Source organism: Juglans microcarpa x Juglans regia, chromosome 7S (genome assembly GCF_004785595.1).
Source record: "Juglans microcarpa x Juglans regia isolate MS1-56 chromosome 7S, Jm3101_v1.0, whole genome shotgun sequence".
Classification (NCBI taxonomy): domain Eukaryota; kingdom Viridiplantae; phylum Streptophyta; class Magnoliopsida; order Fagales; family Juglandaceae; genus Juglans; species Juglans microcarpa x Juglans regia.
In genome coordinates, this window is record NC_054607.1 from 18,896,271 (window position 1) to 18,924,250 (window position 27,980).

Here is a 27,980-nt window from a genome sequence, read left to right on the forward strand (position 1 = left end):
TGATGATTAAAAAAATATATGAAAAAAAAAGAAAAAAAATACACTATTCGGGACCCAAATTCGGAACCCTTTTCGGTAGCTGTAGCAGAACTCTTTTAAAAAACTTCGTTGTAATTTGTCTTAAATAGTGTATCTGAAATTTTTATTTTTTTAAGTATTTTTTTAACATCTTTAATTATTAAGAAAAGATTAAAAGAATATATAATTTCACTAATAATCACTTCTTTAACTATTAAGTAAAAAAAAATTAAAAAAAATAAAGAAAGTAGTAAATGGATAATAGTAAATAGTAAACCTATCATTACCTATAAAAAAAAAAAATATACATCTCAATTTATTTATGAATCTTGGGAAGTATATCCCGTTATTGGGTCCAAGGGGTTTCACTTTCGCCTCGCCTCTCTCATCTAGGAGATAAGACATCTCATTTCTATTTTTCTTGGCAAAGTCTCAAACGGTACGATAGAGGGTGCATGCATGTATGGAGTACAAAGCTGTACGAACTTACAACAAGTATTACATGCCTCTTGCTAGTACCGAGGTGTAGTACATTTTTGGGGCAAAAGTACTGAAATTCAAGAGTTCTCTGAACTACTCTATATAACATGGAATATCTCCATGGCATCACCAAATTGTTTGGAAACAAGGGCAAGACATCCCTACAAAGGTGGAGTCGTCCTACAGAGACGACCTGAGATCACATGTGGGCATTCTCATGTTTGTTAAAATATGTTCTCAGGTCGCCCCTGCAGGACCTTCCTCCACCACCTAGATCAGTTGTCTGCCCGACATGCCCCCACCGCAAGTGATCATAGCTTAATAGTCAGATCAGCAAGGTATTAAAAAGATAGAGTAATGCTACTCATCATCCTAATTTTCATCATCTTATGATGTGACATTAGATAATTAGAGATTATTTATTATATTTCACTTGTAAACCTATCATCTAATACCACATAATGAGATGATGAGAAAATAGATTATGAATAGAGTTTTTCAAAAAGACATCCATGTTAATTAATTTATTCATTTATGTTAATTTAAAAACAAGAAAGAATTATGTTACCAAATATACCCTTCACTATGGGAGATAAAATATTCAAAACACATACTCTTTTATATTTGTTGATGCGTCCTGCTTACCTGTCAATGGTGCGTTTGATATGTTAATAAAAAAAGTTTGCAAATAGAATTTTTCTTTCAAAAATAGAATTGCTTTTAGGCAAATGTATTACTGCTAAAGCCCAACACTTTTGTGTCCATAAATGACTGCTCATATAAATTCCAATGTGATTTAAACCAAAATTCTTACATCAGACTCCATGGCAAGTAGCTCATCTTCCCCAACTCCCATCCAAATTCCACCTATCATCAGATGGCCTTTCACACCTTCCATTGATGGAATTGCATCCGACGCACATGCCTCCATTGTCTCCTTCCTCTTCTTAACGCTTGACTTATCTATTTGCTGAATGTCACAACTGGCTTCTCTCTTGCTACTGCAACGGTTCAAGTCCCAGTTCCCTTCCCTTTCTGATGACTCTGGAACCTTACCGTGGACATCACAACGCTCAAGAACAGGAAGACAGCCGGAGGAACCAAGGGTATGTGGCAACATACCAATTGGACAGGGGTTCCATGACCTTGACACAATCCATTTGTTTATATTTTTAGCATCACCGGATCTTGTCTCCGCAACTTTGCTCTTCATCCGGTTAAGTTTGACCAACTCTAGCTTCTTAGCTGCTTGACTGATGGATTCCTCTTGCTGGGTGAGTAGTTTCGTCATAGAAGGGATTTCTTCTTCAGTAACATATAGATTTGATGAATCTAAAGAGGGAAGTTTTTTGAGTTTCTCGATCAGAATGCTCTGTCCCATCAGCTGGGCAAGATGGAGGGCTGAATCCATAAGCTGCTTGTTGCCTGAAGCTGATACCAGAAGACATTTATGCAGAAGCTCTAAAAGAACGGTTTTCGACACATTTGTTTCTGTTGGATAAACTTCAATTTCGGCTGCTGAAAACTTTTGGCCAGGACGCTTTAGTCCCTTGAGACTCTCAATAAGCCATGCAAACATAGAAGAAAGGTGCTCAATTTGGGAGATGTCCTGCCTATAGTCTGACCATGTCTGATGTTGTCTTCCTACACAGATTTACACATATCAAATCATGAAAGTGATCTGATTAATATATATGAACCTTTGGAGCAGATGCGAAAAATCATAACATGCAAAGCTAGAAGATATGCTATGTGCAGCTTAACCATTTCTCAAGCCGGCTCTTATGACTTTTCAATGGAAAACTTTACATATAGTTAATGATTGAACATGTCCTTGAGAGACAGACTTGAGTGAAGAATTAAAATGACAATTGTGTATCAAAGCATGGATATGTCTAACACGTTTCAAAAGGAAAAAAAAATATAACTCAGTTGACGAAGTACATATGAATCCAAAGTCTTAAGTAGCTCACGGAAGTATAATTTTCGATAACTCAACTCAACTCATCTAAAGCTTTGATCCCAATTATATAGGAATCAGCTCTATAAATCCTTGTCGATTAACCAGTGCTGGCCACATGTTTTCTTTTCCATAAGTCTATTCCATCCAAAATCATACCGCTATCCCTATTTAACGTATCCTTTTTCACCAACACCAACCATGCTTTTATAGGCCTTCCTCAAACTATTTCTTTCTCAACATTGCATTAATCGGTCTTGTTCCATATTATCAGATAATGTTAAGTGACTCATCTTTTCCTCAAAAGGAAAGCCTCCTTACCTTTAAATGAATGACTACAATCCTTATCTCATCTTTTGAGTATTCCTACAGATACATCTTTACAATTTCATTCAGTTAGACTCATTTTATCAAGAAATTGCTTCTTTGACAATCTAAAATTTCCATATCATAGAACATGAAGGGACTTAAATGCAGTCTAATCAGAAGCTTCCCTTCAACTTGATAGATATCACTCGATCACATAGTGCTAATGCCCTTCACTAGAACTACTCCATTTTTCTTCTATAGCTACATCCTCTATCTCCCCATGCGAAGATTGTCAGTTTACAATCAAACAGTGACTTCCATTGGAAAGAACATATAAACAAGGGAGAAAAAAGAGTCAGTAAAGGTGCAATCTATCAACTCCCTATACCAAATCATAATAAGTCATAAGAATGTTGGGAAGAACCAACTTTTGAATTCATGTTGACCTCATTTGTAAGCTTATGCACAGGCTTCCTGTGGCCAAAAGAAAATGCTAGGAAGGAGCTCAGCTTACCTACAAGCCTACAAATTTCTTTCTTCCTGCTCCTAGATATGCATGGGTGGTGGAAAATATAATTCCCAGTGTCAGCGACAGGAAAAAAAAATCACAGCAGTCAAATAATTTATTACAAACTTGCTTGGTCTGTTGTGATCATGATTGCACTCTACTTAGTGTGACTTGAATCCAATATAAAATCTCCTGATTGGAAGCATTTACAAGTAGCAATTTCGTGTAACATAAAAGTGAGATATCTGAACAAGGCCCAAAAGAATACATAACAGGATGTCACACAAAGGTTAAGTTGGTATTACCTGTCTCATATTTCATGGCTTCCTGAGTTTCAATCATATCAAGAACTGCTTTAAGAAGAGTCAGCAGTAACTCTGGCTCCTTATTTGAGAGTTTTGTTATCACAAGCTTCCAATTATCCAAGGCAGTACACGTAATTGGACCAACTTGGAAATCTTCTGGAAGCTCAACCAAATCTGAGGAATTTATGGCTTTCGACAAGAACTCCAGCAATATAGAAACTACTTCTGATGGGAAAGATGAATATAACTGAACAAGAATTTTCAAGTTCTTGGTAATCTGTTTCTTAGAAACTGAAACAAGAAAATATCCATCAGCCAACATATATATGAAAACAGACGCGCGCTCGCACATATCTCTAAGAAGAAATTAAGTAAAACTTTATTTTCAATTTTAAAATAAAAAGACTTAATATTTAGAATAAAGCAAAAGCTTCACTCTATAGTTTTAAGTTGGATATTGTGCTTTTTAATGAAGTTTTTATAAATTATCAAAAAAGAAAATGATTCATATCTGCAAATTTTGATAGCTTTATACTTTCATCTTTTGCACGTATCAACAGTTGTACCTCTACATATATATAAACGCAATGCACTTTTAACAATTTAAAATAACTTCCTTGTTGCTATCATTTAATCTACACTCACTTATTAAGAAAAAATCATTTAACCTACACTCTTGTAGCACTTGGTGTCTAAGTTTGATGGTGTTTGATGAAGTAAATGCCTAATTGTTTTTCCAACTAAATTTCCTTTTGACTTTCATTTTTTAACAGAAATCTTCTTTAATATCAAACGTCTTCCACCTCTCTGATATGGACAACAATACAACACTCTTACTATACTTGAGGCAATGCAGTATGGTACATTTACAGATGCATTCATAATCTACCAGGTCAAAAAAATCACCAGTACAATGATCTTACCCCCAGATTTTGATAATTGATGCTTGCGACCTACAAGCGAGAAAAATTTATTACGCCCCCAAAGTAATTCGCAATGTCTGCTACCTATGAAAGTGAAAACAAATTGATAGAATTATGATATCCTAGAGGACTAGTAACTATCATATGTACATAACCAAAATGTGATCAATCAATAACAAGCATATGATATCAAATGCAAAATGTATGCATGAAGAATGGTAAAGAACCAATAGCTTAGCAGCACACAAGTGGAATTTTAGTAAAAGTGAAAAGCACTTAATTGTCCTGGCTTTCTGCAATTTCCCATGCAGTTGTGAAACACTCACCTAGCCCATATATATTACTCACTAGTTTCACTAAATTTTCAATCATGTCTTATGTTTCAATCTTTCTGAACAAGCAAAGAGTGACAATTCTAAACTTTCAACTTGTGTAACAGCCAAATACCTTATTTTTTCCTGATATCCAATACAATCCTACTGTAACCATTTATATGCGGAAAAAAATCATTCTAAAAGAAAAAAAATCAAGCTAAATGCTCCACAACCACATGAATCAGCACCTGCACCCACATTTAACTTTCCAGTCCCTTAACCAACAAACACATGTGAAATAAATTCACTATTGGGCAGGTCAGTGTTGGGGAGAGGGGAAGGTTTAAAATAAGGGAGTACAGCTTTTGAAAGAGGAATCTCAGCTGAATTAGAACCCAAGAACAAAGATAAGAACCCTATAATATGATATATAAATCAAGATTTGGTGGAGATCTCCCGAAAATAAAGAACAAGCAATGGTTGGTGGGAAAATTGTTTTTATTTATTCATTTATTCTCCTTTTTCTTTTCTTTTTTTTTTTGGGGGGGGGGGGGGTGGGGAGAGAGAGATGCACGGATGTATCTATACATATATGTATATATCCAGCCCTCATATCGTTCATAGGACAGACAGAAAAGATAAATTCCTATGAATATTGATTGCACATGAATGCAAAGCTCATGTTCCTTAGATAGGTATCACACAATGCTCAATGCAGAATCCTTTTCAATAGTATCAACCCATTTACCACATAAATTGAAAAGATTAGCGATGTGTATTATTATCACAGCATCACTTATCAAAAACACTAATAGAAAAGAAGAAAAGAAAGTTTAGTACATACGTTTTCCCTTTGGTGAAGAAGAACACAAGGGACTCTGCTTGAATTTCAGAGCGAGAGCCAATTCACTGAGTTTAAATTTAATTTCTTCTCTGACGCTAGTGGTTCCAGCACCTTGAAATGGAATTGCCTTCTTTTGAGGCTCCCAATAATATGATTTCAACCAATCAAGTGCCTGCTTCATCAACCAAACATGATATTTTCAAATATCCCAAGCTTTAGAATGAGTAATTGCAACAGAATGGATGAATAAATAATGCAACAGAATGGATGCATGAGCTCAGATTCTAGGGTAAAAAATATCCAAACTAGACAGGTATGTCTTCTAGAACATTACTCTGTGGACCCTTCTATTATTTTTTTCTTTTGATAAGTAAGAAAGAATTTTATTCATCAAGTGAAATAGGCGCAGCCCATGCATACAGGAAGTATACAAAAGAAAACACCTAATTACATTCTATAAAGAAGGAAACGAAAATAGAAAATCATGAGCTGAATTTCCATTAAGCACTATAGCTGAAAACCATTGAAATAAAGCAAACACAAAGAATTTCCAGATTTCCTCCATAGTGCGCTCCTTATTATTAAAACATCTCTCATTCCTTTCCCACCAAATACACCACATGAGACATAAAGGAACCATCTTCCACACAACAGCCACTGGAGGAGAACTTTGCAATCCAATCCAACACGCAAGTAAATCCACTACTTTCATAGGCATCACCCAAGCCATCCCAACTCTACTGAAAACACCATCCCACAGTGCCTTTGCCAACTCACAGTGCCGAAGTAAATGATCCACAGATTCCCCATGTTTCTTTCACATGAAACGCCACTCCATAACAAGAAGACCGCGCTTTCTCAAGTTATCGATTGTCAGAATATTCCCGAGTGATGCAGTCCATATGAAAAAAGCGACTTTGGAAGCCACATGTGACCTCCAAATACTCTTCCAAGGAAAAGGAGGACAATGATGAACAGTCAACGCCTTATAGTAAGACCGTACCGAAAACTTTTTACTGCCCGTATGCTTCCATATCATTCTTCATTCTATCCCTCTCATTACCACCAACCCCCAGTGAGTGTAAGAAGCTAAAAAAATCAGAGACCTCATCAATTTCCCAGTCCTGTACAACTCTAGTTAAACAAACATCCCACTGCAATATTCCATTGGAACGGTTTAACAAATCAGCAACAGTAGCATTCCGATTGGCTGCCAAACGAAAAATAACCGGAAACATACTAGAAAGAGCCAGATCACCACACCAAACATCAAGCCAAAACGGATCCTTTAACCCTTATCACGGACCCTTCTGTTATTCTTCCCCCCTTTTTAACTTTTCCATGAATTTTTAAGACACAGAATTAATATTGTTTTGCCTTGGGGGAAACTTCTTCTTCATACTGATAAAAAAGTTTCTTTTGCCTTGGGATCTAAGACGCAAAAATTATCTCCCTCGAATAAAATTAATAACAAGGCAGCCAGCCCAAATAATCATCTTAATTTCAATTAATCCAACACCAAAAAATTGCGCTAAGGAAAACAGTCTCAGATGTTCAGTGACTGAAACAAACCGTGAGAGCTTAACTCGAAGACTAAGCATCAAGCCAACTCAACGATGCATTACTGTCTTGCCTTTCGAAATTCAAGTTCTAAAAGTTGAGTTTTTCACCTTACCAAATGTCAGACCAAACACTTAACAAGAATATTCTATCAAAAGGAATGTGAGTTATCCATTGTCTGCTCTCAATCCTTTTTCCATAACTTCATTCCTCTAGCTAGCTTCTATAGGTTTTAAAGAGCTGAGCTTCCATGATTCTCTTGTTTCATTTCCTATTCTTAATTTGGTGTTCCTCTTATACACTTCTGTGTACCTGGGCTATGCTTTTTGCGTTTTTTAATAAAATCTTCGATTATGGAAGGCTTTGTTATAGTTGAACTGATTTATTGTTCGGTCATGCAAGCCTCTGTGGCTACATTAAATATCTTCACAGAACTTTTCAGTGGAAATTGAGAAAATTTCACGATTCAAATTTTATTCTTGGCACATGACACTTACTTAAAATGCAATTAATAAGATGTGATTTATGGTCTAACCAGTGGCCCAGATCAGACCAAACTTGGCACATAAGCAAATGAATACCTAATCAGAACTTAAAAATGTCCTCCAAAACTGTTACCGTCCAGAATTACCTACTCATGTTTCCCCAACACTTGTTTTATTAGGTAACAAAGGAGAAAATATATATTTTTTTATGAATAACAAAGAAGAAAATGCATTAATATTAATGATGCAGTATTTCATAAAATTAATATTGTTTTTTTTTACAAGTAAGAAGATATTTTATTGATATAGAAATAGGCAAGCCCAAGTACACAGGAAGTATACATGTGAAAAATTAATATTGTTAGAACTAATATGTTAGAGAGATTTGCAGAAAATAAATTGGATTATGCTCTACCTCAATCCTGTTGTCAGTAAATTGCATATATTCTTGAGCCACATTTGCCATAATTATTTTTCCTCCTAATGTTAAGTCCTTAGTCTTCTCAAAAACCGAACAGAGCCTTGGGAAATAATTTTGGTCCAATCATCTAATAACATAGTAATAATTTGTAATTGAGACAGTAATTCTAGACACCTACAAATGCTAATCACAATTGTAACTTGCAGAATGAGAAGGAAGAATCAGAAATTGTCCAAACTAAAGATTAGAATAGCAAGAATGAAACATTTTATTTTTGATAGCAAGAATGAAACATACCTTAACTGAGGCACTACGAACCATCTTAAGTGCAGGAAGTTCACGGTGAGATCCCTCTAGAATCATAGCAATTAAAAGAGCGAGAAACAAAATTAATTCTCTATTTGACTCAATCCAGGACATATCAATGATCAAGAACAAAATTGGATTTGAAAATAATGAGCAACACCATAGGCTTCACAGTCAAGCAGCATCACATTAGATGGGGTGCTTAAAATAATTAAACTCACTCCTATATTAGTGGGGGATGGGTGTGTGCAAAGACCAGGAACTATACTAAAAGATTAATCAAAACAAAAAGTGAAAAATAAAATTGGTACACATGTAATAATATCTTCTTTTTTTAATAAGTTGGTACACATGTAATAATATCTCCATGTCAAAAAAATTTTATAAGTATTTCCACGTTATAATTAAATAGTTGAAGTTGCTTACCATGACGAATATCAATCAGCATTCGTGGAATACCAATTGCATCAGCCGCCACCGCAATTGAAACCTCTGTTTTCTTACGTGCCTTCTCGATAACACCATTCACAAGCCTTCAAAAATAAGTTTCATATGTGAACATAGCTTCCATAACATGCATGCACACCAACAGGCAACTTGATCAACTCTAAGAATAAGCATGACTGCCATACAAGTTTGGGTGGCCAACATGTCAAATCCCAATCCCGCATTGGATATAATCTAGATAGAATGGGTAGGTCTTAAAGATAGTTGTAAGTAGTCCATGCAGAACTTAACATTCATAACTACTTTTATAACCTACTCACTACATGAGAGTTATTTCATATTCCCAATGTGGGACTAGCGTGCTGCACAATGTGAATAAAAATTGGTAATAGTTAGCAGTTAAATCCCTGCTTTCTTTGCAGGATTGCAGGTAATTGGAGTGAGCTTCATTAAGTTTTCTTTCATCCCAGAATAGGTCAGTGACATGGTTCTAAACCTGTTCAATAAATAGATGTGTTTATACGGTTATACCTGTGTGTGTGCAAAGTGGAGCCCATGTAAAGTCTGTAAAAAAACATTGTATCCCTTTCAAACTTGGATTATAATATGCTCCATATCATTGGGTCAACAAAATTGTGATTTTCAACCATTGAAATCCAGCAATTAGGGGTGTAATTCTGACTGCTCGGTTTGAAACACACCCCTCCGACTTCCAACCCTAAGGAAGCCGGTAGAAAGAAAATGCTTCCAAACGAGATGACATAGAGGTATTACAAGCCAAGTCGAGTTTGGTTTTCGGCTCAAAAGTCGGAAGATCTAACCCACACTTCTTTTTTTATAAGTAAACAAATGATCTAGGATCATTCTAAATGGCATACCAATTGACAACCCATTTTTAATGGATCAATAAAAATTATTTAAAATTAGTGATTCGGTGAAAATGGGTTGTCCATTGACAATTGGTATGCCAACTAGCATTTCTCAAAGATTTAGCTCCCACTTCACTGCCACTATCCCCGTCTAGAGCTAAGATCCACCATTGACAGCCAAGATCTAGTGAGTTTTGACAGAAACTCACCCCATCCACCAAACAAGCTAACAGTCTCTACCCATTTCCAGTCTTCTCTCCCAACATTTAGCCAAAGACCCCTCTCTTCCACTGCATGCACAAAAGACACAGAATCATAGAAGCTAAAATGGGAATTTGTTTTGGGTAAACTATCATTATGGGAAGCAATGCCTTCAAACCACTCTTAGGGCTAATTTGTGTCCCTGCAATGGCACAAAAGATTCTCCATTCTTGGCAACAGCTTAGAAAAGAGAATAAGAGTGCAAGGCATAGCATAGCTAGCATAAGCAAAGCGATGTGCCTTGGAATTGAATACGCATGGTCAACAATTTTCATTCAAGTTGTTGGCAATATATTTGATTGTACAAAAAAGAAAAAGCAAAACAAAAAGCGGTGGTTGAAAAATTCTCTCTCTAAATAAATGGTTGACAGATTGCACATATACGCATTAAAGGCTATGACTTGAGAATATTTAATGCAATTTTCATTCAAATGGTTCACAGCCAATTGAGTGGCGTGAATCTCTTCACATGCGCTAAGAATAATGGCAATGACTTTGAATGGGAAACTTGTCAAGATGCAGCACCAGTAAGTTTATATATTCACACATTAAATATCAATATATATCTCAGATTGAAGCAAAAGGGATATTGGTCAAAAGAATTAAAAGCATTCCTCTAGTTGAACAAAATGGACTTCCAACCTATGGAGGGTGGGTTCATCTCGGGGAAAAAAATACACACACATCAGGTCAGGAATCATTTTTCATCGAGCAGCCCTACCAGAAATAGTTTGTGAGAAGGTAGACCTCCTTTGCATACATATTGTAGTATCAAAACCATACTGCTAAATCATCAATGTCCCAAAAGCATGAGCTGGTAGGAAATGGTAGATTTAATATGATACCCCATATGATAAAGATAAGGGTAGGTAGTGTATAGGATCCCACATTGCTTAGGAAGGAGAAGTTCTTGCTCTTTATAAGGTTCCAATGGGGCTCTAATTGTATCATTGACTAGTCATTTTGAAGTATAGGTCATGTGGTTTGGGCCTTCTATTGGAGCATTACAAATGGTATCAGAGCCTATCCCAACCAGAAATGTGGGACTTGAGCTGTGCCAACTATGACGGACTGGCCCGATGAGGACGTCGGGAATTTAAGAGGGGTAGATTGTGATACCCCGTATGATAAGGATAAGGGTAGGTGATGTATGAGATCCCACATTAGTTGGGAGGGAGAAGTTCTTTCTCTTTATAAGGTTCCAATAGGGCTCCAATTGTATCATTGACTAGGCCTTTTAGAGTATAGGTTATGTGATTTGGGTCTTCCATTGGGGTATTACATTTAATCATTTGATAAATATTCTAACACAGTCTGGTGTAGGACCAGACAACACATGGACCTCACCTATGGACTTTTTAATTGGGAGGTAATGATATGTTTGAACTAAAGACCTCTACTCTAATACTCGATAAAATCATCAACAATCCCAATATCTTGAGCTAATAGGAAAAGGAAAATATAGATTTAATCATTTGTTGAATATTTTGATACATACTAAATAAAGATTAATACACAGCATCATCTACTTTATGGTAAATCAGGTGACCAGCATCCAGTCTAAATAATCTCTACCACTTATTGAAAAGGACCCTATTTGGCTATTTTATGTTCTTTTCGCGGCATGTTATGGTAAAATGTCATGAGATGATCTACAGTGAGAGTGTGCTTCAGTCTTCAATAAGGCTGGTTGGGGAAAAAGTTATCCTTGAGCTAAATCAGCGACGGAACCTTTCATGGTAAACAGAAAGTTAAAATTTATTATTGCAACCACCACACAATAGTGCTAGTTTGTGTCTCTGGATCCTAGAGAAAAAAAGTTTGCTAGATGTAGTTGAGTAACCCAATAAGATTCTTGATCCTCTAACTGGCAGCGATCTGGAGAATGGTTCCTATATGTATGTGTTAGTGCATTTGGCGGGAGACAAATGATAGAAGCTCTGCTGCACTAACCACACCCACACACTCATGCCGAAAACAGCCAGCTAGTCAAAAAACTTGTCCTTTATTTGTATTTGACGAGAAGCTTCCATGCTCACCTACTGCCCTTACTCTTACACACGCCAATGCTGCTAATGCTTATAGTCCTGCTCCTAGTTCCGCTAGTCCTACTAGTTCGGTTTCGTCTACTAGTCCTATTAAAAGTCCAGTGTCCCGTGAGAGAACAATGGATGAGCTTAAAGTTTTCTTTTTTAAAACTTTGTTCTTATGGGCGGGGGCTATTGTTTGTAATGGGAAAAATATGTCCATGAGCTTCTACTTTCGATTGTAAACTCTAATTAGGTTATTCTCATGTATACTCATTAGTCATTACTCCATGTACTTGGGCTTTGGCTACTTCTATGAATAAAATTTCTTGATTACCTATCAAAAAGATTCTTGATCCTCTAATATAATCAAAGCGACTAAAAATTTTCCGCTCCACAGGTTCAACTAGTACTGTTGTTCATGCCAATCCACCACTATATTTAGATCACCCACTTAGAGCTTCAGAACATGACTAAAAATTCATTATTATTGTTTTTTTGTTCTGTAAAATATGTAGCAACACTATCTTCTGTCATTCTAGCCATCACAAGTTGTCTTATGTCATAGTCATCTCAACCAGAGAAAAAGGGAGAGGATTTATTTTATTGTCAATGAAATTCACTGCACAAATCAAGCGCTTCTAATCCTCCTTTAGGGAAAAGAATGAATAAATGATTAAAAAAAAAAAAAAAAAAGATGAAGTAAATGAAGCAACCTCACCTAATAATTGCCATGCAGTACAACATTGCCAAAATTTCCTCAGAAAGTGAACCATTGTTGGTTTGGTCCTCTCTGTAATCAAATGTAGCACCATGTGATTGGTCCTTTCTACGATCAACCAAAAAAGCACAAGAAAATGGTTAGACAATTAGTTAATTCATAGCATATTGCATATATGAAAAACATAATTTACACCATATAACTTGCAGGTGAAGACTTCAAAAAGAAGAAAAAGAGCAAAATCCTAGAGTTTGATAAAACCGAATATACATTTTAATTCCATGGTAACTTCCTTTCTTCATCAATAACTTTTACAAAAATTCCAAAAGCTAACATGCAGTAACTGCAATTTCTGCAGCATTTCAGTTTTCCTTGACCAATAAAAATGCACGTACTTATAAATTGAAGAAAAAGAAATATGAAATGAATTCAAGCAGAGCTCAATTTGTGAAACTGTGTATAGAAGTTACCTAAAATGAGGATCTTTTTGCTGAATTTCAATAATCGAAGCTGTTACCTCGATGGCCACAGGCAGACATCCTCTACTTTGCCATGCCAAAATCTGAAACCCCAAAAGAGAATTCAAAACCTTGAAAAATCGAGCCTCTGTTTGGTTTCTGTGAAAAAAATTTATTTTTAATTAAAAAAAATGTGATTATACTACATGAATTGATTAAAATACATTAGCCGTTGTTCACAAACAACAGCAACACACGCATGGGATTCAACTCCTCTTTTTAATTAACCGCTACTAATTTCCCCCTACAGTTCTTCCTCAAATTCTATTCTTTTATCGGGAGTTTTTTCTTCAATGTCCAGGGATATGTAAAAAAAAATGTCCCGTGATAGCTAATTTCAACCGACACAGTCAAATAAATTAAATCTTGAGTATCTCCTCATTCTTATATTGCCAAGCGCGTTATCCTCAGCTTATTTTTCCACATGTATCGCTGGAAATCGACAATTATCTGGAAAAAGGTTTTCCGTGAAACAAGCACAAAACAGAGCATTGGAGGTTCAGAGTGACGTTTACCCTTCTAAGAGCCGAAGCTACGGTGTCTGGGGAGTCTGAGAACAGAGAGTGCTCGACGAAGAGCCACTCATCCCAGTTCAACCAAGGCACCAATTTACGACTGTGCGATAATAATGATCTGTCCAGCTGCTGCACATTGTCCCTAAGCTGCCCTTCTTCTCCTTCTTCTTCCTTTAACCGCGACTCCATTGAAACTTTCTCGTGCCGAAAGAGTAAAAACCCTAGTCCTAATTCCTAATCCTACTCCGTCTTAAAACAACGAGGGTTTTGTAGTTCTCTTGCGGCGGGGAATGTTCTCTTTTTTTTTTCAATGAGCCAAAGAAATTCGAAAATTGAGTAATGCTATATATTCTCATTAAAAAAAATTTACAATTAAAAAAATAATTTTTTTATATTAATTTTAGATTTATTATTTTTTTCAAATATGATGCGTGAAACTTAAGCCCCGTGTTTAGATAATAAAAATATATAATTTATCTCATCTCATCATTATAATTTTTTTAAATCTTTACATAAAATATAATAAACAAATCAATTTTTTCAAATATCAAAATAATAATAATATTAACAAATAATATTTTATTCAACTTTCAACTTTAATCTAAAACCATCTCATTTCATCTCACTATTCAAACCGCACACTCTCTAAAATTGTAAATCTACAAAAATCCTCCCTTTCTTTTCTTTTGGAATCATAATCTTTTTATCTTTTTTATTTATGCATCTTGTTGATTTCGTTTGATTAATATTTTTTACATAACTAAATTACATAATCATTCTATTTTTATTAAACTATAATAATGTGAATAATTTTAAATCAGTGAGATGAATGTTAAAATTTTTAAACAAATAAAGCATTTTGTATTAATTAAAGACTATTCTAAAACAAATTACGATTTGAGTTTAAAATTTTAAAGTGAAAATAAATAAATAAATGAAGTAATTTAAAATTATTTATTATTTTCCTTATGAGCTTCTTAAATAATATAAAGTATTTATTAATTTTAAAATATTTATTATTGTCCTTATGAGTTTCTTAAATAATATCAAGTATTAATAAATATTATAAAAATCCATATATATATATATCCCTCAAATTAAAATATAGAATTTTTCCATCATTTCGCTTAATAATTTAATTAAAATACTTCATTTTTTATATTAGGTGGATGCTATCCTTAAAATTTTAAAATGGATTGGATTTGAAGCTTGTTTTTGGAAGTTGCAAAAGGTTTGAATGCTGACTACACAAGTCATAAAGATTGGAGAATTTCCTAAATAATACAAATAAATGAAGTAATTTTAAAATATTTATTTTATGAGTTTCTTAAATAATATCAAGTTTTAATAAAGATTATAAAATCCATATATATCTATATCCCTCAAGGTAGAGTATAGAATTTCTCCAAGATAGAGCTGCATGCAAACTTTGGCCGAAACAGAGCATTTATGTAAGAAGTGATTAAATCTGTAAAATAAGATCAGCATAGTGCATATTTTTCCTTCCAGATATTAAAAGAATCATAGGGGAAACCAAATAAAGCTGGAAAATATCCCCAAACCGTTACAATCAGACATCAATCATGAAAAACATGACTATAATGTTAAAAGCAAGAGATTATAATGTTTCATTAGAAATTGGAAAAATGTTAAAAGCATTGGAGCTTAAGGCTATGTTTGGGTACCAAGAGTACTTCAAGTACTCTCACTACTATTCTTACTTTATTATTACTTTTCACTTACTTTTTTACTATTCATTACTTTTTACTTACTATTTATTATTCTATTATTACTTTTTTATTACTTTTCACTACTATTCACAAACATTTTCAACACTTCTCAGATATTCTCAACACTTCTTAGATATTCTCACTTTTCATAAATGAAAAGAAAATAAGAAAAAGAAAGAATTCCCTAAAAGCCAAACGGCTTAAATCCAACAGATTATGAAAAAAAAAAAAAAAGAACAGTTGCAACACAAACAGTTTCAACAAAGCCAAACATCGTTGTATCCTGAAAGTTCTCTAGCATTCCAAAACAACATGGCCACGGAAAGTTCAAGTTCCACTTAGTAAAACGACCACAACTTCTATTCAACTCCAACTGCTTTCACGTCTGGTCGTCTACTGACACTTGTTATCTGCTAATATCTCAGCTTCCGACATGTTACAATTCGACAAGGCAAAACTTCAGTGCAGATGAACAGTCATTGTTCGTGATTTCAATGTCAATTTACTTACTCCTGCCCACATTGAAATCACGTGTCTGCGAATTAACAAGTGAAAAAAAGTGTCACATGGAGACCAACCATGTTTAAATAAACATTTTCATTTTTATGCAATGATTATATACTTTTTTTATTCAAAATTTTTTATCTCATTTCTCATAATCTTGTAGAAGTTTTAATTCAAATCATTTCACTACTATATATAAATTATCTTATTATTATTTACATGTTTCGATCTTATCTTATTTGTGTAACTAAAAGAGGTCTTAAAATTAACTTTGCAGCGAAGGAAGCACATAGCCACATGGTATAGTACTAGCCACTAGAGCCTACGAAAAATGAAATGCCCAAGGAAGGCAGTTGTTCTAATTTCATGGACGAAGCCTTTGGAAAAGAGATATGAGAATCAAGTTCCGACAATAAATTGTGCAAGACAACTTTCTTTATTAACTCAACAATCCTTTTTATACTCAAATTGTTAGGAGTTGAATTGAGTTGTGAATAATAGTATTTTATAAATTTTATTGAGATGTGTTAACTTTTTTACGTTGAGATGAATTTAATTTTTTAGATTAAAATAATGAAATAAGTTAATATGAATTTAACTTTTTATAAAAAGTTAAAAAAGTAACGATCCCATTAATATCCATATAATATCCAAATTATTATTATATAATCCGGCTTCTTCCGGCTAAAATTAAGTTATAAAAACCACTCACATCACATTACCTAAATTAGATAAGGACAATGCTACAGCTCCTGCTGGGGGCTCCCGCTGGGGGTGTAGTATTATTTTACATGTGTTTTTTTTAAGTTATTTTTTATATAGATTTTTTAATATTTTTTAATATTTTAAAAAAATAAAATAAATTTAGAATATCATTAAAAATACACTTTCTTAATAAGAAAATTAAAAAAATTATTAAAAAATACTTCCTTAATCACGAAGTAAAATAAAAAATCAAAAAAATATTTTTTTATAATTTTTTATTTTATTTCATGAATAAGAAAATATTTTTTAATAATATTATGATTTTTTTTTATTTTCTTAAAATATTTAAAATTGTTAAAAAAATTTATATAAAAAAAAAACTTAAAAAAGCACATAAAATTACAGCGGGAGATAAAGCATTTTTCATTAGATAAACATTTTTACTTTCCTACAATGATTAGAAAAATTTGAATAGTCTAGCCTACGTTGCAAGATTAATTAAATGATTTTTTTCTGTTTTATAATTCTGAAATCCAATTAGGAAAAGTGGGTGAGATGTACATACGTAGTAGGTGTTTTAGGCAAATATGAATAAATAAATAATAAATAATAGAATTTGTTTTTATAAGCAAAGGTGTTTTGGCAAAACCATGGAGGTGATCGCTTTAAACCGTTTGATGTCGTCAACAAGAAGCTTAAAAGATTGTGGTCGAGGTTACAATGGAGGCGAGTCTTGGAGAATACGTCTAGTCACGGCAAGAAAAATGGCTTTTTACGTTGCTTAAAATCGTCACAAAAAGTATCATCAGCGTTGCAAATACATTTTAACATCACTTACGAATCGATGCAAGATCTTCGGCAATACTAGGTCCAAAAAGTTCTGGCGTTGAAATGAAATATCAGTGCAACAATATGAATATTTGTGACGAAATTGGTTGACGCCAATGGAGGACTGGAGCGATGCGAAAGGTATTTCAAACGGTTAAAAATCTATTTATAGTGATTTATCTCGTCGCAAATAGTCTCAAAATTTTGTTACAAAAAAAAAAAATACTAACCATGGTTAATTATTACTGGTAGAATTTTTCCCAACAATTTTTTCTTGCCGGAAAAATATTATTTATAATACAATTTTTGATCGCAAATAATTTTATGCAACAATTATACCGCCACAAAAAATATGTTCCTATGTGAGGTTGCACAAATTTGTTTTGGCCGCAAATACTTATTTGCATCGATTAAGATTGATGTAAATAAGTATTTGTGACAAAAAAAATTATTTCCAACGAACATATATCGCTAGAAATAGTATGTTACAAAATAAATAAAAAATGGTATTAAAAAAATACATTAAAACAGTACACATTTTACATTAAATTACAATCCATAAAGCAATTACACAAAGGACTTGCTTTATATTTTAAGCAATTACGTTATATTACAATCCATAAAAACTTTTATATATATACATTAAACTACAATCCATAAAGCAATTACATTATATTCAAAGTGTGCAACCTTAGACTTCCTAAGGCACAAAAAAATACAAAACCTGTAAGCATGTATTATCAAGTACAACCAAGTACAACATATTAGCAGAAATCTTTGTATTGGATTCCTGAAAAAATATTCGATGTCACCTTCAAATCATTATAAAACAAAAATGCTAATGATATCAATGAAAATGAAAGGGGGAATGCAAGATGAATGTACATGAAATGTTCATCTAAACTCAGGAATCATAAAACACTTGATAGCGTAAATATGAATACATGGCCTAGTCTAAGAATCAATCCCCATTTTCACTTGTGTTAGAAGATCAATTGTGTTAAGGTTTGGCCTAGTCTATAAAATTGATCGGCATGTATCAATGAAGATAGCCATTCCCATCTTTAAATAACGTAAAAGGTTTGAACTTATATTAGTGTGATTATAATTTCTCTTAATAGACAATTTATAACACCAAACGAGAGGAAAAATAAGAAACAATTTTCCAAACACAACAAAAGAAGATGAAGTTAGACTCCATCGAGTACAAGCTAACAAGTTGGACTGATAATTCGTCAAAATGCATAAAGTTAAGTCCTCTTAAAATAACAGTACCATCGAGTACAAAGCTAGCTCAACATGACCTACTACAAGAAAACTCTTACCACACTTAGAGAGAAGTTAGACTCGTCTTTCAAAAGCATGGACTCCCACACATACTTCCTAAGTTGCCTCTTGCATCCCTAGCCGAAAACAATACTCCTTGAGAAAAGAAAACATCTGGGATCGAGATCAAAGACAGAATCCTATTACTGCTAACACTCCTAAGAACTCCGAATTGCGTAAACCAACATCACCATAACAATGAGTACAGTTTTACGCAAAAGGGGTGATCTAAAAGAGATCCCACGACAACCTTTCCATCAATTTTCCTTGGAGTGATCTACTAACCCGAAAATCTACACACATTAGTCAAGCCCACAAGGTGGATTGAGTTAAGTAGCTAGAAAGGAGTTGTTGAAACAAAACCAGGTATTAAGAGTTGGAATTTTACTCGCATGCTTCCCAACGGTGAGTGAAGATAGATCTAATGAAGCCACATTGAGGTACCGAAGATACGCTCCGTCAAGAGACTAAGGAACAATTGATTCACAACGGGAATGAGGGAAAAGGTTGATAACATGCTAAGAGCGAATTCCAACAGATACTTAATGCATTTGCAGTGGAGGAGGTTTAGAACATCAAATCCTACACATGTTGAGATTAGATGCAGGTGTATCACGTGATGGATCTTTATTTCAGCTCTAAATTCCCACAGATTGGGTTACATTTATTTTACTTATTAAGAGAAAGCATGTGATGATGCACGTGATTTAGGTACAAATGGTTGGTTGGCGACTTTGGATTCTTTCTGAAAACTAATTTACAAACTTTAAAATGGCAATACCAAGATATGGTTAATGACACAGGTACAGCTAAATACTTGACAGAGAACACAAAAAGAAATAATAATCTGAACAGTGCAACCTGCAGATAACACAGAAGTTAGTCATACTTGATCAATTCAGTATTAAAAATTCTATCATATTTGTCATTCAAATTGAACAAATGGTTTTTATTATGACCAAAAATAATAGTATTATATATTTAGATTGAAAAATGGTTCAATACAGATCACGTTGAGTCCATATTCTGGTAAATCTAAAATCAAACCAGGTGAGGGCGAGCATTTGAGCCTCACAAGCAGCATATATGGATATGGAATATTCCCTCCTTGTATTGGCTTTAACAAACACCGGTACATTAACCAGATGCATTCTTGAATGCTTGGAACATTATACTGTACGACATTTCCCAAGAAACATGTTTCTCATTGAAGAGCTATTTACACTTGTGCTGTTGCTAAGTGCTCTATCTCTATAAGTTGCCCAACTTTCTTATCTTGAGATGATTACTCTTCTGTGGTCGTATTTATTTTTACATATTAAAAGGTCTGAGGCTGTCAGATGCATGCACTAATACTCTCTCTCTGTTCTAATCTAATGGCGAAAGTTGCCTATGTTAAACCCACTTTTTTACTTTGTTGGAGCTAAAGAGTGAGGTAAATATATTTAAACAAGAGAAATTTTATTTGCAAGTCAGTGTCTAACATGTCAAATCAAACAAAGATCTATTTCAAGTAGGTGAATTTTACATTTTTTTTACTGGCACTAAGTATCTGGGAACAAATCCTGACTAATCCAATAATGCACAGCCCTCGACAAAAAAAATTCACAAATAGAAGACCATTCTAAGCTTGATGAACAACATTCTTGTTGTCATGCTATGATTTTCCCCCCGGTTTTGGAAGTTAGAATCACTCCAAATTGGGTTATGGGAACACACTATATGGCCTCATATTGTGATGTGGCATGAATGGTAATGTGGCATGACTTGTGGTCTCCTTCGGTCTACATCATATTGAGGCAAGAATATTAGGGGGAAATCATTTCACTACAACAATTACATAGAAGTTTAGTTCTGGCAAATCAAGGTTTGTAATTCCAAGCTTCTCTTGTTTGACTGACATCCAGTGGTCCACTGATGTGAGACAGAAGTTTAATGGGGAATCAAGCTAGTCTCAGTTGAGACGCACAAATGGAATAGAGAGCCCAGAAACAAGGGTTGGAAATCCATAGAAATGCTAAAACTCAATAACTATTCCTCAGCTGGTTGTTATTTGATATTTTATGAGTCAAATCTCCATCATTTAGGCACTTGAATTAAAGGTCAATCACTCCATCCAGAAATGTAAGGTAATTAACAAGATGCCCGGGGTAAGGAACTAACAAAGAAATACTACTATGGATGTATACCTAGAGAAACATCCATTAAAACACCCATCCCATTACGGAGAAGGTGGAGAGAGAGAGAGAGAGAGAGGAGGTGCTTACCGATACCGGAGCTTTTAGGCGAAGGAGATGCCGGCAACTGGAAACCGAGGTGGAGGCGGAGGCATGCGGCACCGAGAAAAACCGTGGCGTGACAGCAGCGAGGGGCTGGCGCGGCAGGGAGTGGACGTCACATAGCAGGGGACTTGTGGAGAAAAATAGGATGGAGAAAACTTAAATGTCACATTTAGCGATGAATTTGTACTCGTCGGAAATAAAACGACGGGAATAGAAAAATACTTGACGTTTAGCGACCAATTGTAGCAAAGGCATGCGGCATAATCTCAATCCCTAAAACGAAGCTTTAGAATTTGAAACTCTCTCTTCTAAATATAAAAATAAAAATAAATAAATAAATATTACAAAGGAATTGGTTGTAGAAAAAACTATTTTTCTTATAACGTCTCGTTTCTGGAAATTTGGAGAGTTAGCTCTTATAACCTAAAACCATCTCTCATAACATGTTTATATACTTCAAATTCTCCATCAAAATACAAATCTATTTATTCAAACCAAATATATATGTTCCTCTACCAGGACAAATAAATAATTCAATGAAATAATTTAAAAACTCCAAAAATATTCAGAAATATCCATAACTCCAAATATCAAATAACATAAAATGACTCTAAAATAAAAACTTGTATCCACTGGCACTTATTCCTCTATGATCATCAAACAATGTTAATACTTCCTACTCTTGACTTCCAGCTGAAGCATCAAAATTATCTGAAAAATATTATGGAGATAAGGGGTGAGTTATCAACAACACGGTAAGCATAGAATATATACTATTATATAAACGAGCATTTTCATAATTTAGAATGCATGATAAAATATTTACTTTCAAAATGCAGAATCAGAAACATTTACTTTCAGAATGCAAAATCAAACATGTCGGAGCGAAACTTTCGAAAAACATTCTTATTCAAAATCTTTTGGCATTTCAAAATCTGAGACTCCATCTTCATCAATCAAAACATTACATCGGAATAGATACCATGTTTAACCCTCGTGGTAGGGTTATAAACCAGCATTTAGGGATGAAAACTGAAGGTTCGGTTTCGGTCCAAAATCGAAAACAACACCGATATCTTGAAATGGTGTGAATCTCGACCGAAACCGACCAGTGAAGGGGGAGAAAACCGTCTACATCGGTCTCGGCATAACTCTGGTTGGTTTGTCTGCGTCTTTGGTGGAGACGGAGGTGGCTGCGATTTGAGATAGATGACGCCGCGAGCCGCGAGGTGCGATTTGAGAGAGAGAGAGAGAGAGAGAGAGAGAGAGAGAGAGAGAGAGAGAGAGAGATGGCGACAAAGGTGGTTGCGACTAGGTGCGCCATGAGACACTGAGAAAGAGAAGGTTGCGTGCGCCATGCGCCGTGAGAGAGAGAGAGGGGTGGGGCGGCGCTGTGACTAGTGTGAAATCAGAAAGGGAAAGAAAGAAATGAGGAAGAAGAAGGCTGAGTGCGTGTGTTTAAATCTTAGAGGGAAACGACGCCGTTTCCTTTATATTTTTTTCAAACGTTAAGTCCAGAACGACGTTGTTTCACTCACTTAAGTGAAACGGTGTCGTTTCATATATGTATAATTTAAAAAAAAAAAACATTTCAAGTATCGGTCGATTTAGCAGTCCGGTCCAGGCTCAAACCGGGACTGAGCCTCTGGACATCAGTTTTTGCCAAATTCAACCGCCGGCTGACCGGTTCTAAGTCGGTTTCGGCCGGTTCCTAGCTCCGATGGCCGATCTAAGTCAGTTCCGGTCGGTTTTACGGTTTCTTGTACAACCCTACCACCATTATAATCCAAGGGCTGTATCCACTATTTTAACCCTTGGTTGGGCCGTATATCATGTTTAACCTACGTGGTAGGGTTATAAACCACAATTATAACCCGTGGAAGGGCCGTATCACTATTATAACCCGTGGTTGGGTTGTATCCACTATTATCACCCGTGGTTGGACCGTATCCACCATTATCACCCGTGATTGAGTTGTATGCCACTATTATTACCTGTGGCTGGGTCGTATCCACTATTATCACCTGTGGTTGGGCCGTATACCATGTTTAACCCCCGTGGTAAGGTCATAAATCACAATTATAACCCGTGGAAATGCCGTATCCATTATTATAACCCGTGGTTGGGCCTTATCAAAACATAATAGAACCATCATAATCAGACTTTAATCAGAATACAGAATCATAATCTCATGCCAAGGTTTTCAGATGTCACATCATATCAAAAACCAAATACTGAACAGCTTCAGATAACTCCACATGTTCGAGATATACAGAATCAAAACATCTTCATTTATTCATAGCAAAACTTTTAGATCTCATGCATCATAACATCTTTATTTCATTAAGACAAAACTTTCAAAAAGGAAGACTCATATTTGCTCTTTTTCAGATCAGAAACAGAATGCACAAAAATTAGCTCATGTCTACACCTGTCATGACAAAATACTCTTATCTTTCTTATAGATCTCATGAGTAATGCAGAGTAAATAACTGAGATTATTTTCACATTTCTTTTCAAAAACAAATATATCATGCACATTTTCATAAATCAACCTCAGTTCATTTTCTTTTCATGCAAAGTCTAGCATAAGAACCTCACTTACCTGAACTTCTTAGCTTATCAGAAATTCTCCACAGCAGTACTGAACGAAAATCAATCGTCACCTATAAAATTGTCATGTAACTTCCATAAATTTCAATTCAATTCTTAAACCTGAAATACTAAAATAACATATTTTTCCTAAACATCTAAAATTCTCTTAATTCTAAAAATACCATCACTTCTCAATTTCATCAATAATCACTTAATAAATATTCCACTAAATTCATCAATTTCCTAAAATACTAAAACAATATAACCCATAAGCGTCTAAGTCCAAAGGAAAACCTGCAACCCACATGAAACCAGTTTCTTTAACAAAGGTGTTTTGGGAAATAAACAAAATACGACCGTTTGATAGACTGAAATCAAAACTTAACGCATGTTTTAAAATAAAACACATACTAATTTAGAACTAAAGAGACGTGTGGCGTGGCTTATCCAACGAGCACAGAGGACACGTGATAGAGAGCACAGTGTGGCGGAACTGGGTGGTCAGCGAAGACACCGTCGAGTTGAGCGGCTGAACACGAGAGAGAGAGAGAGAGAGAGTGATGAGAGAGAACGGACGAAGAGAGAGTGCACGGAGAAAACCAGAATATACGGAAATGAAAGCCGTGGGGTGCGACGTGAACTTACCGGGAGTGAGCAGTGGCTAGGGTGGCTGAGATGCTGGACAGTGGGTTCCCTTTGCGCCTCGGAGGAGACGTCTGAAAGGGTTGGCAGAGTGGAACTGCCGTGCTTGAAGGAGCAACCAATTGCTCTGTTTATCGAACCCGAAACAGAAGAGTTTCGGTTTACTATGCAGGTGGTTGTTCTCGACACTTTGGTGGTGGTGCAGTGGTGTACGGCGGAGGAGCTGGAGCTCCCGTGATGGTCAAGTGGAGGTGGCGCACGGCGAGGAGGAGCTGCGATCCGTGGAGATGCAGTGCATGCACGGGTTGTGTCGATTCTGTATGGGGTGGCGGCTTGAGTTTGGGATGGTGTAACGGGCTGGAAAACAGAGGGGCACGGGGAGGTTTGAAGCACTGGGCACTGTCTTATGGTGGTGCATGGTGGCAGAAGGAGTTGACGGCAACAACAAGGTGGCTGAAGAGGGCAGCAGCGACAGCAACGGGGTGAAGAGCTGGAGTTGTTGGAGTGGATGGGGCGAACTAGCTTCTGGCTTTCGTGGTTAGTGCACGACAATTTCTGAAATGTGAAAGCGGCAGCATGTTTGTACGAGGGAGAGATAGAGGGAGATTTCTACATGCATGTGAGGTTATACGTGTATATATATCAGAAATACTTTGGGTCTTGAATTCGGGACCCAATAGTGTCCCGAATGATTTTTTTTTACTTAGTGATTAAGAAAGTGTTTTTTAATGATGTTGTGAATTTTTTTTTAAATGTTTATGATGATTAAAAAAATACATGAATAAAAAGAAATGAAAAATGAAAAACTCAAATACACTATTCGGTGACCCTATTTGGGACACAATTTCGGTGACTGTAGCACCGCTCTATATATATATATATATATATATATATATATATAGGAAACAAATAAAACCCTAGAGAAAGCAGGAAGGAGAGACGTGCATGAAGTGGGATCAGAAAGAAAATCTCATCGACTTGGACTTTTTGGTCCATTTCAAAAATTGGGCCCATGACTGGAAGTGAATAAAAGAATAAATGGATTATTCCCTAAGTTTTGGGCATCGACTCATCCTAAAAGAAATATATTTGTTTCATAAATTTCTTGGCCTATAAAAAGATTTTTCATCTGACCCAAAAATATTTAAAGATTTTAATTAACATGGCAAGCTCAATAAAATTCGATATCCACCAAAATAAAAATCTTAAGCCCGTAGTCTTTTCTAAAAGAAATTTACTCATAATCCCAAATTGGCTTTTCATACCTATAAACTTAAAAATTTTAAAAAGCGGCCTTGGTGTTGAGCCTGGATGTTATATTGTGGTGGATTTTGCGACAATTGAAAAATGCCACAAAATTTAAAATATGCCGCAATAGAAATGTATAGTATTGGAATCGCCGTATGATAGCATTTGCGACAAAGGTTAGCAGCGATCCGAATTTTGCCGCCAACGAAATTTTTTGAGTAATGCTACGAATCAACCCTTGTTCATGGCTGATCCGTAGCACACCTTACGTGTGTAACGATTTCACTACTCTTTTTTTTTTCTCTGAAAACCCTCTCACATGTTTCCCCCCTCCTTGTTTCTCTCTTCTCAGCCGCGTGTTCGTCGCAACCCAGATCTGCCGTTACCGCCGATTCGGCCTCCCACCGCAGCCACTGACCACCACCACCGAGCCCGTCCTCCTCCCCCAGCCTGATGCTCGTTTCTCTCTCCCTCGCGGATCCTCTCTCCCTCACGGCCAAATTTGCACTGTCCGCCGCCATCTTGACAGTCGACGGCACGTCGGCAGTCACCGCCACCTCGACAGTCGACGCCCGAGGATGGGTGAGGGGCTGGAGGCCTTGGGCGAGGGGGGGAGGCCTTGGGCGACACGGGTTTGGGGAGAGAAGTGGATTTGGATGAGAGGGAAGTGGGTTTTGTTGGAATGTTTTTAGTCATTTTATCATAGTGTGTTTTGGATGATCCTAAATAGTGGGCTGATGCCAATATTCTTTCATATTTTGTAGAGTAAAATGATATGCTATCTCCATGCACGCATGTCCAGTATCTCCATGTCCTATTTGAAGAAAAATAGGAACATAGTCAGATGTGAGTTGGAACGATAGTCAATGCCTAGATCAGTACGTAATCGACGTTGGCGGTTCATTGGTGTTACACGACACTATATATAGTACAGGTGCATGGGGCTCATGTGTCAGCATGGCACTGGAGGGACGATGAAGGTTGTTTCTGGAAGATCAAAAGACACGAATTCCATATGATGGCGTATATACTGTTTACACGTGCCGATTTTAGGCTTGAAGGTTGGTACTGACTGCCCTTTGAAGTTGCTAATTGGCGGCGTACGTGCATCACGTACGTTGATGGTCAGAAAGTGGTATATTTGATGTATATTTTCAACCTAAAAGGAAAAGTCGAAAAGAAAATAGACATAAAAATAAACCAGATAGTAGAGTAGCAGCAGTGGATGAGAGGGACGAGCAGAGAGAGCTTTTATTATTGTAAAAAAAAGTTATTAGAAAAAGTAACCACAAAGACCAATAAGACACTTTAGAGAAATACTCAGTTTAATTTGCAGAATTGCATCCCAATTGTTTGTGGCCTTAAATCATAGATGCCAGAAATGGGTCAACTTAGGAAAACATGGGTTTTTTTTTTTTTTTTTTTTTTTTTTTTTTTTTTTTTTTTATCCAGTTCCAGTTTTTGGACTGACCTACAAGAAATCTGGGTTTTTGTAGCTCACTCTGGAGGGTCCCCTGAATATTTATCTCCCACAAACTCAGAGATTCAATGGGCTTCTCCCACGATAGATCACACAATCAAAATCTGTTTCCTCTTTCTTTTTTAAATTGTTTATTTTTTCTAATTGGCATCTTTTTAAATATATATCTATATATATATAGAAAAAATACATATTAATCCTTTTGTTTCTCCACCCTAGGCCACACAACCATGCATATACATTGCCTCAATTGAATTGATTCTTTTTTCTTTTTTATGAGATTCTGGATTCTCGCCAGAATCTCGATACCATGGTCTCGGATCATAATAATAGAGATCTTGATATCTTGGTCTTAGATCTAATACTGGAGGATCCGAGTTGCATAGATGAGTTGATATAAAATAAAATGAAATAAAAGTTAAAAGTTGAATGAAATATTGTTAAAATATTATTTTTTAATATTATTTTTGTTTTTAGATTTGAAAAAATTAAATTGTTTATTATATTTTGTATGAGAATTTGAGAAAGTTATAATGTTTGTACGAGAATTTGAGAAAGTCCAAATAATAAAGCCAACGGTTCAGCTTGATTATTTGATCGCATCCCAGTGCTTGCCGCAAAAGCAAACTACAATCTCCCCTCCTCATTCCGCAACATCCCACCTACACCAGACTCCCCTGGATTCCCAAGATTGCTGCCGTCGACGTTCAGCTTGAACCAACCCGAACTCGATTTCTGCCAAGACACTACACTGATATTTTTTTCCTAGGAAGTTTGACCCGCAACTGAAGCACCTTAAGTATTTCTATATCCCGCTGAGCTAAATGAGATGCATCCTTCAACTTGCTT

General features: G+C 35.5%; 1 protein-coding gene across 9 annotated transcripts; it reads right to left on the minus strand.

Moving 5' to 3' along the window:
• Nucleotides 1–1,096: 1,096 nt before the first annotated feature.
• Nucleotides 1,097–21,299, minus strand: LOC121241549 (pre-rRNA-processing protein las1). Of its 9 annotated transcripts, none has more exons than XM_041139367.1 (9): nt 21,152–21,299; nt 13,276–13,375; nt 12,759–12,866; nt 8,860–8,966; nt 8,425–8,480; nt 5,662–5,833; nt 4,504–4,587; nt 3,581–3,871; nt 1,097–2,142 (listed from the first exon to the last, which is right to left on the minus strand). In XM_041139367.1, the coding sequence occupies exons 3-9, from the start codon at nt 12,782–12,784 to the stop codon at nt 1,295–1,297; spliced, it is 1,584 nt and encodes a 527-aa protein (XP_040995301.1). In that variant the 5' UTR covers nt 12,785–12,866; nt 13,276–13,375; nt 21,152–21,299; the 3' UTR covers nt 1,097–1,294. The 9 variants fall into 9 exon arrangements, with proteins under 9 accessions (XP_040995301.1, XP_040995299.1, XP_040995297.1 ...); XM_041139365.1 differs by having other exon boundaries at nt 13,229–13,375; XM_041139363.1 differs by lacking the exon at nt 21,152–21,299 and adding an exon at nt 13,792–14,041 and having other exon boundaries at nt 3,581–3,805; nt 4,504–4,533; nt 12,759–12,870; nt 13,230–13,320.
• Between the last annotated feature and the right edge of the window lie 6,681 nt (nt 21,300–27,980).

Excerpts from the sequence above, each read along its gene's own strand:
- LOC121241549 (XM_041139359.1), bottom strand. The coding sequence starts at position 13,980 with ATGGAGTCGCGGTTAAAGGAAGAAGAAGGAGAAGAAGGGCAGCTTAGG. Across the intron at positions 12,870-13,228 it reads CAAAAAGATCCTCATTTTAG|TAGAAAGGACCAATCACATG; the intron begins GTAACTTCTATA and ends TTTGGTTGATCG. Across the intron at positions 4,588-5,661 it reads TTCTTCACCAAAGGGAAAAC|GTAGCAGACATTGCGAATTA; the intron begins GTATGTACTAAA and ends TCACTTTCATAG.